Source organism: Melopsittacus undulatus, chromosome 1 (assembly GCF_012275295.1).
Source record: "Melopsittacus undulatus isolate bMelUnd1 chromosome 1, bMelUnd1.mat.Z, whole genome shotgun sequence".
NCBI lineage: Eukaryota > Metazoa > Chordata > Aves > Psittaciformes > Psittaculidae > Melopsittacus > Melopsittacus undulatus.
The window spans coordinates 13,771,633-13,790,894 of NC_047527.1; the positions used below are offsets into that span (position 1 = coordinate 13,771,633).

Here is a 19,262-nt window from a genome sequence, read left to right on the forward strand (position 1 = left end):
ACCCACCCATTTGACAGCAGATCTGAGGAAGAGCAGATCCATAACACCCAGGAAGCATCACACCACTGCAGATAGTAAAAAGTGTTGTTATGTGCCAGAGGTAACCCAGAAATCATGCGAGAACTGAAATTAACCAAGTGCCTTATCTCAGGTGCGGTTGTGATGTTGGGCCCACCCTGTCGATGAGTGACAAATAGCTTGGACAAGATGGTCTATGGCTTTGGGTAACCCCTGATCTCAAAGTCCTTCCAGGCATGGCTGCTCTCTGCCTGAGTACTGCAGACCTGCAGATCTTCTCCCAGTATTTTATGCTCCTCAAAGGGGCACTGACTGCACTCCTTTCAGCAGCCCTTGGCAACCCTGCTGCAAGCAAGAAAAAAATATCTGCCCTCAACATTAATAATACGTCATACTGCAGTAATATCTCAATTGCTTTTAGCAATCGTTTCCCATCTCTGCACAAAACTCTTAACCAATTACTATGCTGTGTAATCATGAGCGTCTTTAAGCAAAAATAGCCAGTACCTGACAGGAAATAAAATGAGTAATAAAATGGTTAGTGCCATGTGCTATTGTTAACAAACCCAATTTTATATTGAGGCTATGATTCAAGACTTTTTACTCACTTCCAACAAATACGTAGGTTCATCTTAATATAAGCATAGGTGTAATAGTCCTTCAATATACAGTATGGTGTATTAAAAACATCACACTTTATCTCTTCCAGTTCTAACTGAATAGCTTCCTTTTTTCATGGTTAGTGTAACTGCATTACTGGGCTTTATTTTTGAAGGAAGCTGTGAAAGCAGCAAATGAAAACATACTGACTAGAAAATGCATTCTATTGAATTTCTTTAAATCAAAAAATAATTTTACCATATTTTGGCACTGATACAAGGGGGGTTTTACCTACTATGGCTGGCAATACCGCACTATGCGGGACGCTACACTGATATGATTCAAGGGAGTTGTTTCCACTGTCTTCCAGAAGCCTACTGAAATCCAGTGTCTGACCATTAAACTATAAAATGAAACTGGAACTGATGCAAGTTTTCAAACACTTAAAGTAATGATCCATTTGACTGGATTGCCTAGAGGTGATTAAATTGTTAGTGGATGACCTTCACAGTGCAAAAACAGAAATGGAGGAACAGGTAAGACTATAAAAGGCAAGGCTGTGCACTAACAACAAAATGACCTCCTGAAAACTGAGAACTTGGAGGCTGAAAGCAACAAAGAGTAAGAAATAGCTGATTATGCAGTAGCTAAACTCTTATGGACTACAGGCTATCCACCCACTGAGATCATACAAAAAAAAAATAAAAGGCAATCCTAGCCTGTATTAACTGAGATGTTTCCAGAAATTATGGAAAATCCAGTTCATGTTGTTGTAAATGATACTACAGGACATCATCTAAATATGGTGTATTTTTCATGCCATCCTCATTCAAGAATGATAAGCTCAAAGAGATGCAATGAAGCAGCACTATGCTGGTATGAGGAATTATGAGCCAATCTCATGAGCAGAGAGAAGATACTGGTTTGGAAGTCTGGCCTTATCTAAACAGAAAATGAGAGGAATAGATGTACATCTATAATCTTTCAGGTGAGTTAAAAGCAGAGTGCAAGAAAAGCTCTTTAAATAATGCTCCATGGCGCAACTCTGCAGTTTTCCCTTGGGTGAAGTCTCTACATGTCTGTACAGAGTTGGCTTTCCTGTCTCCATGTGCATACCCACTCATCCTGCTGAGACCCAAATCACCAGGTTTGCAGGAACCTCCAGACCCTCACCTGAGACCCTGTGAAGCTACCATGAAGAACCTGACTATACATACAGTCATAGTCAGCCAGGCCTTTCTAAGACTGAAATTTGACTAAATTTACATTGTGACACTTTATTATTATTATTATTTATTGATTACTATAATGTATGTAATTATTAAAGTAAATAAATCAAAATAGGATAGAAGCCTAAATGGACTCATGTTACAGTCTTTTTCAGTTCCCTTAAGTTGTCATGTTTGCTTAAAAAAAACATCATTGTGAGTGTAAAACATAAGCCCGTATGACCTTCACAGCCAGCTGGAGCAAAGAAATCAGTATAATCCTAATTAACATTCTGCTCATTTATATGTGTTTTTCTTAAGGAGAAACCTGTAGCATTTAATAGGGGCTTCACTTTAAGTGCCTATTGAAAAAGAAGAAATAAACCACCATCTACAGAGAAAAAAAATGAAATATGTCTCAGAAAGCTATTGATTGCCCCAAACTACATTGAATGAGTCCCAAACACACCTATGCCAAATGGTAACAATGATTTTACTCAACAATTCTGCAACATAAGACTACTGTATCCATTGTGCAAACACAGAAATTATTGTTCTCCGACACAAATGTTTTAATGATAAAGAATTGTCCTATCTACTTTAAATCTTTTTCTTTATGTAGTTCATACAGACACGTAACCTGGAGAATTAGGGTATATGAATTTAAGGGCATGAAGTTAAATGGCATGAAGTTACTCCCTGCTTAAATTCTGGCAAGCTAATGAAGAAATTTATCATTAAAGAGAATGTACTAATAAACATCCTAGTTAAAGACTAATTTAAATCACTTTACTTTTGCAAAAATCTAGCCTGGGGATGGTTTCTTTTGATGAGTTCAGCATTTTTCTGCATCCGTTATATGATATGAACAGATACACAGCTGCTGCATAACTACTCTTTATGAATAGTTCCTTCTGCCAGGATGCTATCAAGGATCTTGTCTTATTTGATTAGACCTTGTTACATGTTCACAAGTAGATGAGTTTTGAAAAGATAAATACTACAGAAGCATTCTTCCTTTGCTCTTAAGATTAAATGGAAATTTCCCTTTAACACAATAACTAAATCAAGAAGGAGCCCAGAGAAGTTCTGCTGCTCTACTGCACAGCTTGCTCCCATTGCTGGGCCATGTGTTTGCCATTTCTCATTCTAGGCAAAATTCTCTCTCCACACATGCAGAAAGCTCTGTGAACAGGTATTTATGTGCTCTGACAATAAATTCAAACTGTGACTTCTTACTGCTTTTATAATTCAGAACATGCACCCTGACCCTCATGCACCGAGTAGTGCTATAAGCTTTACATACAGTATCAGCCTCAGTTGAATGCTGGTAGACTTAGATTACAACAATATGTTTACAGCATACTCCAAAGTCAGGGTCAGGCCTCAACTTGAATCCAAAACACATGTTGCACAGACAGCTAGGGATAGGCTTTAGATGGGCAACAGGACAAGAGGAGGTGAGAGGTTAGGGCCTGCACTATGCCTTACACAGCCTCAGATACTCACCTTTCATCAGTGCAAATGGCCCAACACTGTCTGTTAACACTAAATCAAATTCATTTACTCAAGACAAGCTTTGACATGACCTGTCCTGAAGAAAGATGGAATTTGTAGGAGCCTGAGTATGGTTGCTCCTCAGATGGTGTTGGGCAGATGGACCATGGGTGCTTCTTGTAGCTACCCAGACACACGGAGGCATGCTCTTTGGTTCAGTCCATTAAGTCATAACCTATCAAAACACAATACAAATACTGCTGGCTAGGTCTTGAACTTTCTGAATGATGAACTATAGAATCATAGAATCGCTTAGGTTGGAAAAGACCTTTAACATCATCGAGTCCAACCATTAATCTAGCATGGCTACATCCATGACTAAATGCTCCCAAGTACAACATCTACATGTCTTTCAATTATCTCCAGGGATGGTGACTCCACGACTTCCCTGGGCAGCCTGTTCCAATGCTTGACAGCCCTTCTGGGGTAGAAATTTTTCATAATATCCAATCTAAACCTCCCCTGATGAAACTTGAGGCCATTTCCCCTTGTCCTATCACTTGTTACTTGGGAGAAGAGACCAACATCCACTTTGCTATGACCTCCTTTCAGGTAGCTGTAGAGAGCAATGATGTCTCCCCTCAACCTCATTTTCTCCATTTTCTCATTCTCTCAGCTGCTCCTCAAGAATTTATGCACAGGAATGGATTCCCAAACTAAGCCCTTTGTGCACAGTGTGAGAGGATCTGAGAGCTCTTTATCTGTTTGTTGTACCACTATGCAGGCAGTGAGAATAGAGGAGCAGGTGGCTTATCCCAAGATTACTGCTCCTCTTGTAATGCCAACATGACATAGCCAGCAGGATTTCTGGCACCATCAGGATCTACTGGCCTTCCAGCATGGATTACTCCGTATGGACTGATATAAAACCAGTATGTCCTAAATAAGCACACTTTGGTTTTTGTCCCTCAGGTTCTTAAGAAATCCACCTACAGATACCCTCACAGACACCTTGAAAAGCTCTCTTGGTGGTGGGAAGGGTTGCAATGTTGGTATCTCATGAATCTCATGATCTGGGGTAAAATCCTGGGCTGACTTAAGACAGTGTGGTCACACGAATCGTGTTCTTACCTTCACATCTTCATAAAAATCTCACTTGAAAGAGAAATTTCAGAAGTTCTTGGTCATTCATTTGGAAATGGATACATTTCTCATTCTTAAATTTGCTTGAAAAGCTGGACAACGTGAAAAGAGTGGTACTGTCAATCACTGCATCCATTACACAAACTAGTCCAGCTGATTTTTCACTAAAGTAGGTTAGAAGTATTCTCACAAGCCACCCGGCCAGGGCAACTGAGTGGATAACAACCTCTGGTTACCAGCCAGCAACAAAATGCTGATAATATCAGCAGCCACAGCCTAAAGAAGACATCACACCATGCCTTAATGAAATATAGAGTAATTCAGGTTGGAAAAAACCTCTGGAGGTCATATAGTGCAACCTAGCTAAAAGCATGTCCAGTTAGTACAAGTTGTTCAAGGTCATGTCCAGGCAAGATTTTAGTATCCCTGAGCTTCTCTGGGCTCCTATTCCAAATTTTTACTTACCCTCAAAGTGAGCAATTCTTTCCAAATATCTAACTGGAAATTCCCATGCAAATTCTGCTGAATGCCCCATGTCCTACCCCTATGCACCTGGAAAAGACTCTCTCTCTGTTTCCCAACATTTCTCACTGAAGTAGTTGCAACCAGCAGTAAGATCCCCCTGAGCTTTCTTTTCTCTAGGCTGAGCAGATCCAACCCTCAGCATCTCTTTGTACATCACATTCTCCAGCCCAGCCCCACCTTGACAGACAGCCCTCCTTGCAGCTTCCTTCTTGTACAAAGACACCTTTTTGCTGTCTATTTAGATAATTGCATAATTTTGCATACATTGATGTTAAATAAATAATTAGGATTACGAAAATAGGCTTTTAATAAACCTTGCTTCATTTCTTTTTTTCAGTGTGGGTTTAAGAACCTACTTTCATCGCCTCATCTAATTAGACAAGCAGCAGCATGATATCAATGGCTCCTATTATGGAGCCATTTTTCTCATCAGAGAAATCTACTTATTAACCTCATTTAAGATCATCTGTTTCTACTGTTTCCCAAAAGACCTGAAAGGTCTAGACTTTGTCCAAATGCTATTAGCTTGGAAAGCACTGTCCAAGACAAGCCTCTAAGCTTCTAGCCTCAAATAATTCTCAAAATTGTATTTGTACAATGTCTTTTGGGATTCGTACATGATAGCACCACTATCACGCTTCTTCACATCACAATCTCCCTCTGTCTGCACAGACCAAACAACAAAATAGCAGTTTAAGCTAGGAGTTACTCTTTCTACATTTTAGTAAAAAGGAAAGTATAAGTTAATTACATCTTGAACATCAGGAAACAATTAACAGCTTTCTGTTATATCACCCTGATTTCTAAGCTATACAATTATACGCTACTGCAGAAAAGGATGTGTGATTATCAAAAGAGGATCTTTTCTGCACAAAATGAAAGGAAATTGTTCCACCGCTGACAATCAGCGCTATAAATAATGCCTGGCTAATATCTTTTCAGAAGTCATTTCCGTCATTCGCAATCCTAACTTTGAGTGACGTGCTGGCCATGTGTTGCCAGACTCTCCTCCCAAAGAGGATGAGCGTAAGCGCGGGACTGATTCCTCAGACAAGCACTTTGCAACTTCAGCTTCCTGCGAATATTCTGCAGTGCTCCCTGGAATGAAATTAAAAATCATTGCGTTTAGAACTATATCATAATTAAGCCTTGTGTTTGGTTTGCCTCTTAAATCAGAGCTAAGAATGGCTCGTGAAAACCCAAAGGAATACACAGGCTTGCTTTCAGCAGCCCCAGTGCTTTGAAGACATGAGTAACAATGTGAAGAGCAACAAATACAGCACACAAACACTTCTTTTGAACTCCTGCCAATAAACTCATTCAGCCCAATATGCAGGAAAGTGGTGCAAGCACAGAGCCAGTGGATTGTACAACCACTCAGCTGAACACCAGTGGGAACATTAGAGCAATATGCTTGTTTCTGCCCTATGTGTGAGAAGCAATTAAACAAACCCACATAACCCTCCAAACTACAAGTCAAAGGACACTGTGCTAGAGGACAGCTACATAGTAATGGGGGGTGGAGGAATCTTTCCAAACCAGGTAGATTATATAAGACCCATAAAGCATAAATACAGTCGTGTTAGTGCTGCTTATCAGCAGAAGAACTTTGGTCTCTGCAGATTCCTTGTGCAATGCACCTCCAGGACAGCTATATCTCTCCCCCAGAGAGTTTTCATTCCCTGTTATCTTATACCTCAAGATTTCCTCTGTGCCCTGTCCTGGACAAACATTGTCTTGTCTGGCTCTTATCTAGCTGGAATACTCTTGGAAAGAGTTTTCACAGCTCTTGATCTCAGTTATGTTGCCCATCTCCCTTATTCCTTTCACTGCCTCCCCCTCTCTTGTTACATCAAACACAGTATTACTCTGCTTATCTTCACTTTCAAGCTCTCACCTTTGCTATCACCATCCGTCAGGTGGTGTTGGCTTTTGCCCTGACTGGTCATTTAGTTCCAGGTTTTCCATTCAGTTTTAAATCTTCAAGAGAGAACCTTTGTGTTTGCTGCCTTAAATAAACCCAGAGGCACCCTCACCCAAACAGCCTGCACCCAAACTGCATCCTGACAGAGCTTCTCTGCAGCAGCAGCAGATAGACACACAGGCTCAACACCACTGTAATACCCACAGCACAACCAACAGTCCCCTGGCTCTCCACCAAAACCAGAAAACTCCTATCTGCCTGCAAATCCCTGTAGCACAGCTGTGGTGGCCCATGTAATCACCCACACAATTGCAAGGAAATGGGGAATTATGGCCTTGTTATATGTAAGCCAGCTTCTATATTTGCTCTGAATTAGCAAGCCCAATCAGGCATATTTTTTAATTACCTGTAAATGCACCTTTGAGATCTGAATGCACTTACTGGATGGAGGCACTGTTAGGAAGACTGTTAAATTACAGGGCTGATAATTAAGGTGGGGGGTGCATTCTGAAGTAGTGTTGTCACATTGGCAGCACTGTGGTGTGCTGGTCATATAACTTTCATAGTACAATTTCAAAACGTATGAAATGTCAACATTTGTCTCCATTAATGCACAATAACCTGACAAGACTGCAGGAAGAAAGGTAAAAACCTTGAAAGGGAAATAATGCAGGCAAATTGCAAACGTTCCTATCTCATAACAACATGTGCATCAGGCATTTAAACTCAACATGATTTTTATAGTCAGTCTTCTACTGGAGTCTGAAATTTCTTAATGTGAATCCAGCAAATGCTTGGCATATGTTGAATTTAGGCAAATTAAGCACTGAGAGGGTGGGCGAGCAAACCCAGCAGTGGCTGCTGCCACTGCTTCCTCTCTCCATCCTTGACCATATGGGTCTGCAGCCTCCCTCACCCCAGTGCTGACACTGGTCTGCCCTCATGCTGAGCTGTTTAGAAAGTTAATTTTTTTCTTGTTTGGCTTCAGTTGCTTTAGTTCCCTAAACTTCTGATCCCAGACGAACACCAGTGCAAAGTGCAAGGGACGTGATAAGAGCAGGGCAGTAGAAGCCTGCAGTTAGACCCACTCTATCAGAAAACCACAGCCTTAAACTGCTCGTCAGTGACATGGGTTAAACCAGCACCCATTTCTCCCCCCGTATTTCTTCAGAGAAAGCTTTCATGTGGTCATGCAGTAAATCTGTTTGTAAAACTGACCCAACTGAAATATCAGCCATCCAAAAGCCCTGCTGATGACTTCCCCAGTACAGGTCACTGTGTGGTGATGGCCCACAGATGCTTAAGACAGTCCTAAGGAGGGGGAGCATAGAGGAAAGAACAAGGAGCCAGAAACACCTATGTCAGTGTGGGTACAAGAAAGGGCCAGTCCTTTCAGTGGCAATGCTTGCTCAGCCCTAGCCATCCAAAGCAGTAGCTTCTCTCCACTTCTCTAGCTCCAGGCATACCTGTGCCATGAGGAAGAGCCCAGCTGAGGTGCAGAAAGCTGTAACAGAAGCAGACCTGCTGATGATCACTGCCTGAGGAGACTCCTTTGGCTTCACAGGTTTCTCTAGACACTAGGTGAGCCTGTGAGTCTGTGGGCTATCATTCCCATTTCTCCATGCTTCCATGAAATGAAATGCTTCTGAGTTTTCAAAAAGAGAAAGAAGTTGCACATTATTTTACTTCTGTTATACAGCACTCTCCTGGCAGTGTAGGTTTAAATGGTTTATTTTTCTTTAACTCTGAGTTCAGTTTTATTCTTTCTAGTGCAAGGAGCAAAAGCATATTCACAATACAGCCATTTCTCATTAAGGACTCAGGAAAAATATGGGATTCAATGGAAAAGTCGAATCTCCAAACCATGAAAAAAATTAATTCAAATTCTTGACTGTTGTTGATATTTATGAAATTGTTTAAAAATCCCTTCTCAGCTTCCCTTCTGCTAGCTAGTAGAGGCAAACTGCCTTTGTCCTTCTCTCCATTCTAATACCAATAGTCTTAGTCAAAACAGTGTGGCTAAGGATCCTTGTGAGCCTGTGTTCAAATAGGTTTAAGCTGGTTTTAATTCCAGTGGTTTATATGTTAAAATTGATTAAAATATATGGCTTATTTTCCTGCTCTTGCTTAAGAAAAAAAAAACTAAACAGGAACAACCCATGACTAACATGTGAAGTGCATCCTTCACTCAACGACTGCCAGCAGTTCTGCCAAGACCTGAAGCTTTGCAGTTTCTGTCTTTATTAACATTTAGAGCCTCAATGCAATTTTTCTTCAGGGACCAAGTATAGGAACCAAACCTGCTTAGCTATTGCTTCTTATCCAGCATTCATCCCCTTTGCCAGCTCTTCATCAATTTAATCTCTTCCCACAAAAGTCTATTTTGAAGAAATGACGGCGTTCAACCTTGGCGTTGAATGCAGGAGAAAAAGTATCTTTCATTTACTAAAAGGACTCACACAAGCCTGCTCTGCCAGGAAGAGAGAAGCAAAAGAGTTAACCACAACAGAAGGTACATTTGATGCTGTGACAATACCCTTCACTTCCTTAAGTTTTACATCAAAGCCCTGAGATTCTTGAAGTTTTACACTTCAAAAAGTACTGAAGTCTACAGATATAAGAAATACCTCAATTAAAATGAGATGCACTGATGCCTCTGTAGTCCCTGTCTGTTGATGCACTAGGGAAAGGTGGCTGACCTCCCCTGTCTTCAGTCTGGTCTCTCACTCTACAGACATGACTTCAGAGGGAAAAAAGAGAAGATCCTTTCCCAAACACAGCACCCAAAGCTCCCACCCATCTTGGCACACAGCATCTGCATCTCACACTTGGGAGGTATTTTTATCTGCTCTTCTGGGACACCACTCTTGGTCCCAGTGTCTGACCTCCCAAACCAGAAATCCCAGTTTCAACAGAGTTCCACTTTGGCTCCCCAGATTTGGTGGCTTTACATAGACTTTCTCTCCCTTGCCAGTCATAGCCTGCTGCTGCTGGAGGAAACCACTACCAACTGCAGCCAAGATTTGTGTTGCAAGAGCCTTATTTTTCTCCAGAGCATACAGTGCCTACCCCTGCTGGGACTTGATAAACAGCTCAAATTCCTAGGCACTATCACTACACAAATGGTAAATAATAGTGACAAGGGATAGGAGGACTTCTCTGTCATGGTGTCAGCCTATGGCCACTACAGGGATTGTGTAGTGAATGCAAAACTAGATTGCTTTTAGCACATTAATTCTGCCTTCCCTGCACAAGTATCAACATCAAAACTGTTTCCTTCCCCCGCTCATGGGCAGCTCCTCTAACGTAAAATAAATAACAAACATTTGTGCACATGCTACAGACATCCAAGATCCTTTGCTTGCCTGCTGGTCTCTGCTAACCTGAGACAAAAGTTAATGATTGACTGTGTCTGGAATGGAATACATAAAATATACAGCACAAACCACTGGAACAACATCCGCCTTCTTGTGTACATAGCAAAAGAGCAATCACTATTTGCACATGAGTTGTTAACTACTTGATCTCTGAGTTGTGCTTGAGGAAAGCTGCTGCCAGAAACGACCGAGTTATGAAAAGGCATAGCCTAAAGGAAAGCACTGAGCAAACAAAAGCCTTACATCTTTCTAGAACTGATGAATAGCCACAAAGTTTACTGAAGGACTTAATTGAGAAAGAAGAAATTGAGATTCCTGGACCAGGAATCATATATATATACGTACCCTATACATATATGTATACATATGTCTATGCATGCATGCATGATTATATGTATGTACACATGAGTCTTGATGTCATTAAAATTAGTACAAATGGGCAAGATTGAAGTGCATGACAAGGTGCACCAGGTATCAAAGATTCTAAAAAAAAATAAACATATTCATTGGAGAAACACATTCTTTTTATGGAATTAAAATAATTTATATTAATTAAGATATATAACTGAAAGTGCTGTGATAGGGTAGAGTTAGCAGGGAACTTCTTGATTTCAGAGCACTTCATTTTGCAGCTCTACCAACTTTTACTTTGAAACCTTTTCTTTGTTGGAACCTCACAGAGGAGATGATTGATTGCCAATTTTTTGGTTGCTTGATTTTGGAAAACAAATTAATGAAAGTGAAATTATCTGGACAGAGGCTTCTGGAGCACTTTGTTCCATACAGATCTGATGTTATAATCTCCTGTGTCCCATCCGCCCTGAAGAAGTCAGGAAATGAGAACCTTCTCAAGTAAGAGAACTGAGAACTATTTTTCCAGGGTTAGTTTTCAGCCAGATCTATACCTCTTGGCTAAGGGAAATGCAACCACTGGTGGAGAACTAAGGAGGTCGCAAGAACAAAGTGCAGGGCATGCAAAACACATTAGGTGGAGGTAAAATATTGTACTGGATTACTGGTTTAAGCAGATTAGAAAATAGCATCTTAATTAATACTGTCTCTGAAGATGGCTTATATGTTTGCTTAATATCTGAAGGTTGGTCAGGACCTGACTAGAGAGGAAGTGACCTCTGGACAATCTTAAATCTTTAGGTTTCTTCTAGCGTATAAGCTTACTCTAGCGTGTTAATAGACTTTCAGACATAATGATAGCATTTAATAAATTATGTAGCTATATGCTATATGGTTAATATACTTCTATATTACAGCAAAACATTAACACTAAGACTCTCTTGATTACATTTCACTAGAAACTGTTACTGTTATGTGCCCTGGGCTCTTTGCACCTTAGACTACCAATGAACTTTTGAATCCTACCACCGTGAAAAAGTCTATTTATTGCTCAGAATAAGAAAAAGATTTATGGAACTGTAGGTGCTATCATCCTTCAGAAGTTAATGACTGAAAGTTATGCACTGCAATATGTTAAGAAGTTTTCTTAAAGTGATACTCTTCCTGAAGTGAGAACTTTGGACAACCAGTGAAAGCTGGTTTTGACTTTTCTCGCAGCTTCCAAACATATAGCTGTTTACCATGTAAAACCTCTTTTGTAAGATGAAAGTCATGTACAAATCATACAAATCATATACGAAAAAGGTAAACAAATTTCTGTTGAACCATTATCTTGCATTTTGTCTCTTCCAAAAGAAAGTAAAGTCTCTGAGAAACATGCTTCATATTTCCCTAAGCCGAAAGACAGAAGATGCTGAATAGTAAGAACTATTCTATCAAAATCACTGGTTCATCCAAAAAGTTTCCTAATCACTTACTCAACTACTTAACAGAAGGGTGAATGGGGAAAAGTGCTGCTTCTTGTAAAGGCTGGTGATAAAGAGGTATCCAAAAGTCTGCAGAGACATTAAACATTCAAGTTACACCTACCATAGAGAACTGCACCACATATACAATGGCAGTATCTTTTTCTCATTGGTTTTCCTATTTTTTATAAAAAGGGTGCTCTTTTAATATTGTTGTTCAGGTAACGGAACCTTGAAGACACCCTCAATGATCAGGCACATTTTCTGCAAGAAATGAGGGACTCTTGGACGATACACCAGATTCCATTGACAATCTGGCACCAAGAACCAATTAGCAGACTAGGAAGACTTCAGACACCATGACTTGTAAAGCAGGCAGTCAGCACGTGTATCAAAGCATGCCCATTGAAACTGCTCTTGGTTGCCAGAGGCAAGATCAGCTTTAAGTTAATGCTCAAACCCAGACAGAGATACTTTAATCTTTCTGCCAAACGCTGCTGAAATGGACACAACCTGCTGCCTTTGACTGGGAGGGAAATGACCTTGGAATTGCTCTGCTTCTGATAAAATTCTTATCGACTTCAGTAGTGCCGTTACATGTTCCCGTTATTATGCTTCCATAATGACTATCCAAAACACTAAGGCTGTGATACCTTCCTTCAAGCACACCCAGCAAGACCAAGGAAGCTCAGGGATATTCACTTCCTAAGGGATGCCCCAGGCAAACATCCACATGAACCTGTGTTGAGGTGGAAGCTTCAAAGGACTCTTCCGGTACTGAGGAAGCTGAAGGTCACGATCCTCTCAAGCATAGCTCTCAGCTTCTTTAGGAGACAAGTCCATATTCATCCCCTGTAACTTACAGAGCCTGTTAAGGGCAGCTCTGTTGCAACCATCACCACTGAACATAGGGTCTATGAAGCTGCAGCAGAGCAGAGGGAAGAGCTGGGACTTTGAATGGCTGGAGCTTGTCAGGCAGCCAGAGGCCAAGCAGTTCATCCTTGCAGGTCCATCAGTGCCTGCAGAGCTAACAGCCAGATTGTGCACATCCCAGCTCTTGCCTTGCTCTTCTTAGTCTCCTGTACAGTGGCAAGAAGCTGCCAATGGGTCAGTCCTGAAATGCCACACTGCTGAAATCTTCAGCTTTGTTTCATGGCTGTTAGCCTGGTAATTTAAAATCTCATCAAGATCCAAACTTCAGAAGTCCTCACTTCAAAAAATATGTTTCCATGAATCAAGAGTTAGATATTGGCTCAGACAGCTACTGGATACAGAGGCAAAGGACACTACTGGATGCAAAAATGTACCATGTTAGCTAAAAGACAGCTCAAGATACTGTTTATTTCCCCATAAATCATCCCACCAGTGAACCAGGATTTACATCAGGGAGTCATCTCTCACTAACTGCTCATGACCAAAGCTGGTATGTGCAAGTGCAACACCAGCATGTGCCAGCAGCCCAGCACACACAGGGCAGAGGCTTCTGAACTCACAAAGGAGAAACAGATCATAAGCAACCAAGAGATAGGGGCAAGGAGGGGGAAAAAACTCTTTGGCCTCCTCCTCTCCTGCCCTCAGCCAGCATGCTCGTGCCTGGGGAGTGGAAGGGGGCACAGGGCTTCCATAACGCTCCACCAGCACTGCCAGTGTGCAAAGCCAGGCTTGCCAAGGTGCTGCCCAGATGACTTCAGCCCTCATGGCATGAAGGAGTCCCTGCCAGAGAGAGACAGATGTGCAATGAACAGGCCACAGGAATGGGGGCTATGAGGCACTGTAGGAGGCTGGGAAGAGACAGGCAGTAGGAACTTTGTAAGGAATTTAAATCAAGCAGCTCTCAAGTATTTGAGTTTAGACACATGCATTGTTTGGTATAGTACAAGAGTGTGTTAAATACCTACACTTGGTTGGCTTTGTGTAAGCAACACCACACTCACAGATTCATTTTACACTTTTACTCCTCAGTTATGTGTTCATCTTGTAGTATGCAACACTTGCTCACATGCACTTTCACCCAAATACACACATAATCACCTGTTCGGCTGCATCACCCTCGCTGGGGGCTTAGCTTGCAGTTGTAAGCATCACTAAGAATAGAGTACAGTATGTTTCCTTGAGAGTATATGTACACTGGTTCTCTGTCATTTGTTTGCCTGCCCCAAAGACTGCTGAGATAGCCTGTCTTTGATCCTGAAAACCCTCCATGTTTTCATTTAGCCTCAACAATTATACACTTATCTTGGACAGGAAAAGGGAAACCTTAAATGCAGGGTTGGCTAAAACTCGTCTACCAGACAGCTTTCTATCACATATTTTGTGGCTTTTATTGTCTAGAAAACTGAGGAAAACTAATTCTTCACATAGAGTATCCCAACAGAGAAAGGGGACAAAGCTAACAAAAAAACGGGGGAAGAAAGGCAATTTTAGGCTCAGTTTCACATGACAGTTCCAGCTGACCCAACAAGTCACTGCTGCCAGAATGAGAGATCTCGCTTCTCTACCACCTCCTCTTCTTGCTCCTGGCTCTGCATTCCCACCACCTATCTTCTGTGGGTTACAGCAGTCAGCAGAGCAAAAAACTCACCCACCCACTGGATCACTGCTCCCAAGAAGTGCAAAAAGTACAGGAGTAGACACAACGGAGGAGAGGGATCACACAGCCGGGAGTGGGGAACAGGAAAAGGGTCGGGGGAGAGTGGATCTCATTGATCAGGAATAGCTAGACATTATGTAGGCTGAGTTGTTAATGAAACCAGAGTCCAAAAAGGTCTAGGCCACTTCCTAGAGAGTTGCAAAGGAATGTCCATAGGTAACTTCACAGAATGGGGAATAACGGTTGGACCTGATGAGCTGCGCTAAGCCCACCACACAGAGCCTGCTTGCCAGTCCACTCTAGGTTTCACTTCAGGCTACTCTGAAGAAGAATCTCAAGCTTGGAGCAGACACTGGTGTGTATTGAAGCCAGGCCATTAAACTAGTGTTTACTCCCCAAACAGAAGTCCTGGTGTGCACCACAAGGTGTCAGTGGTCTTTACCTCATGGAGAAGGACTTGAGGGTGTTGGTCTATGAGAAAATGAACATGACCCAGCTTCAGTGTGTGCTTGCAGCCCAGAAAGCCAACCGTATCCTGGGCTGCATCAAAAGGAGTGTGACCAGCAGGTTGAAGGAGGTGATCCTGCCCCGCTACTCTGCTCTCATGAGACCTCACTTGGAGTATTGTGTGCAGTTCTGGTGCCCACAACATAAAAAGGACATGGAACTGTTGGAACAAGTCCAGAGGAGGCCATAAGGATGATCAGGGGACTGGAGCACCTCTCATATGAGGACAGGCTGAGAAAGTTGGGGCTGTTCAGCCTGGAGAAGAGAAGGCTGCATGGAGACCTCATAGCAGCCTTCCAGTATCTGAAGGGGGCCTACAGGGATGCTGGTGAGGGACTGTTCATTAGGGACTGTAATGATAGGACAAGGGGTAATGGGTTGAAACTTAAACAGCAGAGGTTTAGATTGGATATAAAGAAGTTCTTTACTGTAAGGGTGGTGAGGTACTGGAATGGGTTGCCTAGGGAGGCTGTGAATGCTCCATCCCTGGCAGTGTTCAAGGCCAGGCTGGACGAATCCTTGGGTGATATGGTTTAGTGTGAGGTGTCCCTGCCCATGGCAGGGGGGTTGGAACTAGATGACCTTAAGATCCTTTCCAGCCCTAACTGTTCTATGATCCTATGATTCTATGAGACAGTAACAGTGTCTGTACTAACAGCAGTGACGGCACATTCCAAATCAAGCATAATTTCTATCATTTGTTTATCTGCCGTTTGAACAAAAAGTTCAAAGAAAAATCAAACAAAAACTACTGAGAAAGTATTCATGCACTCTCTAGTTACATGCATATCACACAATAATAGTAAGACTTTTCTTCCCGAATCACAGGATGTTCCGTCAACAGACTGAAAGCCTTAAGATTTCTTTTTCTCCCCTGTGGTGTACGGGTGCAGATGGCACACTAAATACATCACTGAAACTAAAAATTAATGGAGTCAGGCATTTTTGTGACAGGTTTCTGCGCTGCGCACATCTCCAGTCACACACACTGTTAATTACTGCTGGCACTGACAGTGGGGATCCCCGTCCATCTGCTGGGACCAGCTGAAGCAAAACAAACCAGAGCCCTGGGGAGAAGATGCACCTCTGCAAGGGCATTGCCCGCACGGCTGCGGGCCGGGCAACTTCCCCGCACTCCGCTCCGTCCTTGCTGGAGTGTTCAAACACTTCATTGCTGCTGGTTTCTCTGAGGGGGGTTGATCTTTAAAGATGCAACTCTCCTTCTGCAGCGTCTGATGTCGTTAGGGATGCAGCAGCCTCTCCTCTGGACGCCTCCAGCCCCAGGCAGGGGAGCGAAGGTGCCCGGGGTATAGGACCCCCGAGGCGCTCACTTACCTCCCCGGGCTCGCAGCGCCGGCTGCCACCTCCCCTCTTCCTCTTCCTTTTCCTCCTCCCCCTCCTCGCTGCGGAGAGCGGGGTCGGAGAGCGGGGACGCGCTGGAAGCAGGGCAGGTGCTCCGGTGCAAGGGAAGCCGGAGAGCAGAGACCCTCACCCTCCGCCCGCAGCTCCCCCTCCCGCCTTCACGGGGGCTGCTGCCGAGCCCCGCGTTCCCCGCCGAAGAGAGGGGCAGTCACCGCTTACCGGAGCTGCTCGCCGGTGAGCAGGACCTCGGCCATGTGCTCCAGCTCCGCCGCTTTCTGCTGCATGCTGCTCATGCCCTCCTCCATCGCCGCCGGCCTGCGAGCACAGCACCGCGGGTGAGGGGGGCCGGGACCCGCTGCCCCCCGCGCTGCCACCTCCCGCCTGGCCCCGGCGGCTGCAGAGCTTGTGGCCGGGTCTGGGGGCGCAGCTGCAGCCTCCACCGCCGCTCCGCTCACCTGAGCGGGACAGGTCACTTGTCCCCTCGGCAGGCTCGGATCCCCCCCGCGCCGCTTCCCGTGTTATTGTGTCACGGGCAGGCGGAGAAACACATGGCTGCAGCCGCGGCTGCCGCAGCCGGGCTCGCCGAGGCAGCAGCGTCCCCCCCCGGCTGTCACACGGCAGGGTTGGCGCTGCCGCCCCCCGCGGGAAGGGGCCGGCTCCCCGCCGGGAGCTGAGGGCCAGGGGCTGCCGCCGCTCCCCGGGCCGGGCAGGGAGCAGGAAGCGGCCGCAGAGCGCAGTGCTCCCCTCCCGCAGTGCCAGGCGGAGCGGGGAAAGGTGCGCTCTGGACCGAGGGGCCGGCCCCGCGGGTGAGCGCTGTCGGGTCCGGAGGGATGCGGCTGCTACGGCGCCCGCTCAGCAGTGAGCGCCGCGCCTTGCCAGGTAGCGTTAGCGATACGAGGGGGCAGAGAGGGAGCTCTTGGTCCGGATTTCCCCCTTCAGAAACTGCGGCTGCCCTCCTGCTGCCCGGGTTTCCGCTCGCCCGTTTCCCAGGGGGTATTTTCAAGCGTCGGTCCCCTGCCCATCTCACCTCTTTGTCTCCAGGTGACAGCGGATGCAGAATACTTGAGGGCTGAAGAACATCTGGTCTCGGCAATGGAAAGTAAATCACAAGGTCATGAGCACTGTTTGTCAACATTCTTCATGGGGAAATAAACCCAGCTTTTTAAAAAAAGTCCAGGAGGCACCTTCTGTAGCAGTCCAACAATGGTTATCATGTAAAAGATACACCTTGTTTGCATACTCATTGCCTTTATTTCTACCTGCACATACCCTGTGGCATGGAACTTGCTATGTTTAACTGCAATATTGGCATCCTTTCAGGACCAATATTCTAGTTGCAGAAGCAACAGAAGAACTACAAGGGAATCAGCTGGGCCTGGAAGGAACCAGGCTGCAGACAATGGGAAGAAGGAGATTCTTTGCATGGCCCATAGTAGACCTGTGGTATTTATTACCACAGGAGGTTCTGGGTGTTAAAGAATAGCCTTGGAGTCAAGGAAAAAATGGACAAATATATGGAAAATAGATCTGCAGAGGATTACTAAGCAGACAGCAGCCACATCCAGCTCAGGAAATTCTCTGTTCTAAAAATAATTGGAAGCTAGGCAAGCAGTTGCAAGAAGTTTCATATACGCTTTCCTTGCTGTTCACTAAGAATCTCTTTATAGCCACTGAGATGAATATTGGACTAGATAGACCTTTGGTTCAACCCAGGACAGGCATTCTGAGGAGAATCTCTGCAGGTCTCAAAGAGCACTAGAGATCCATGGATGACAAAGGGAGAAAAACGCCTTCATTTCAGTCATGGGAGAGGCCAGGGAGAGAGGACGCCTTAGGACTGTAAACAGGACAGCCTGAGCTTGCTTGCTGTAAAACTAAAACTAAATCTGACAACTTGCAAACACCCTCTAATTCCACTTACACTGCAAACATACAAAGTACGGATTCACAAAGCTGGAAACAAAAGGGGAATTGAAAGAACCATCTCATCTGACCTTATCTTTAGGACAAAGAATTTACACAGTAATTTTTATCAAGCACTTTGTCACATGACTGAAGGAAAGACAATTTCAAGAGAATGTTACTGTGCACTGCAGACCATTTCTGGGTAAGCTCTTGGCTCCATCACCTGGGTTTGGCTGATTCAGCCATTTACCACTGCTAAAAGGAGATACACCATTCCTCTCAGCTCTGGGAGCACAACCTGTAATGTGTGTTGTGCTGGTTTTCCCACTTTTAGGACCTCTGCTTTCTGCAGTTGAATTCACTGACAGGCAGAAGAGTACCAGAAAGTGGAGTTTCCTCTGGGCTAGTGAGCAGAGCTGTGCTGATGGCTGTGGGGTCCAATGAGAGCCAGAACTGGCACCGAGGTGGAGTGGGCCTCAGCAGCTTGGAGCAGGAACAACAAAGGAGAAGGAGGGAGAGGAAAAGGGGAAGAAGCTGTCTTTGGGCAGTGACAAGCTATTGGCTTGACTCAGAGTTCTTATGGAACTGCAGAAATGCCTATCTCTCCTTGCATATCTTGCAATTTGGAAAATGCAGGCCAGTGCAATTTCCTGTACTGAATTGTTTAATGGTTATACATGGCTGTGTTTGCCTCTGTGCAGTGATATCCCATTTGTAATTTGTTCCACATGTTCACACTGAAATTTCTTACAGTTACAGTGTGCCTAAGAGGAGGGAATTGGGTATCAG

At 44.1% G+C, this 19,262-nt stretch overlaps 1 protein-coding gene across 2 annotated transcripts in view; it reads right to left on the reverse strand.

The window, feature by feature from the left end:
* Positions 1-17,321, reverse strand: part of DEPTOR (DEP domain containing MTOR interacting protein) — a 72,230-nt gene extending 54,909 nt beyond the window's left edge. Inside the window, exons 1-2 of one of the 2 annotated variants that reach the window (XM_031044451.2) lie at positions 17,024-17,321; positions 16,788-16,883 (exon numbers count right to left, since the gene is read on the reverse strand). In XM_031044451.2, the coding sequence (XP_030900311.2) occupies positions 16,788-16,873 (86 nt within the window). In that variant the 5' untranslated portion in view covers positions 16,874-16,883; positions 17,024-17,321. Of the gene's footprint in view, positions 1-16,787 lie in introns of both variants that reach the window. The other variant, XM_005143830.3, reaches the window with a different exon arrangement.
* Between the last annotated feature and the right edge of the window lie 1,941 nt (positions 17,322-19,262).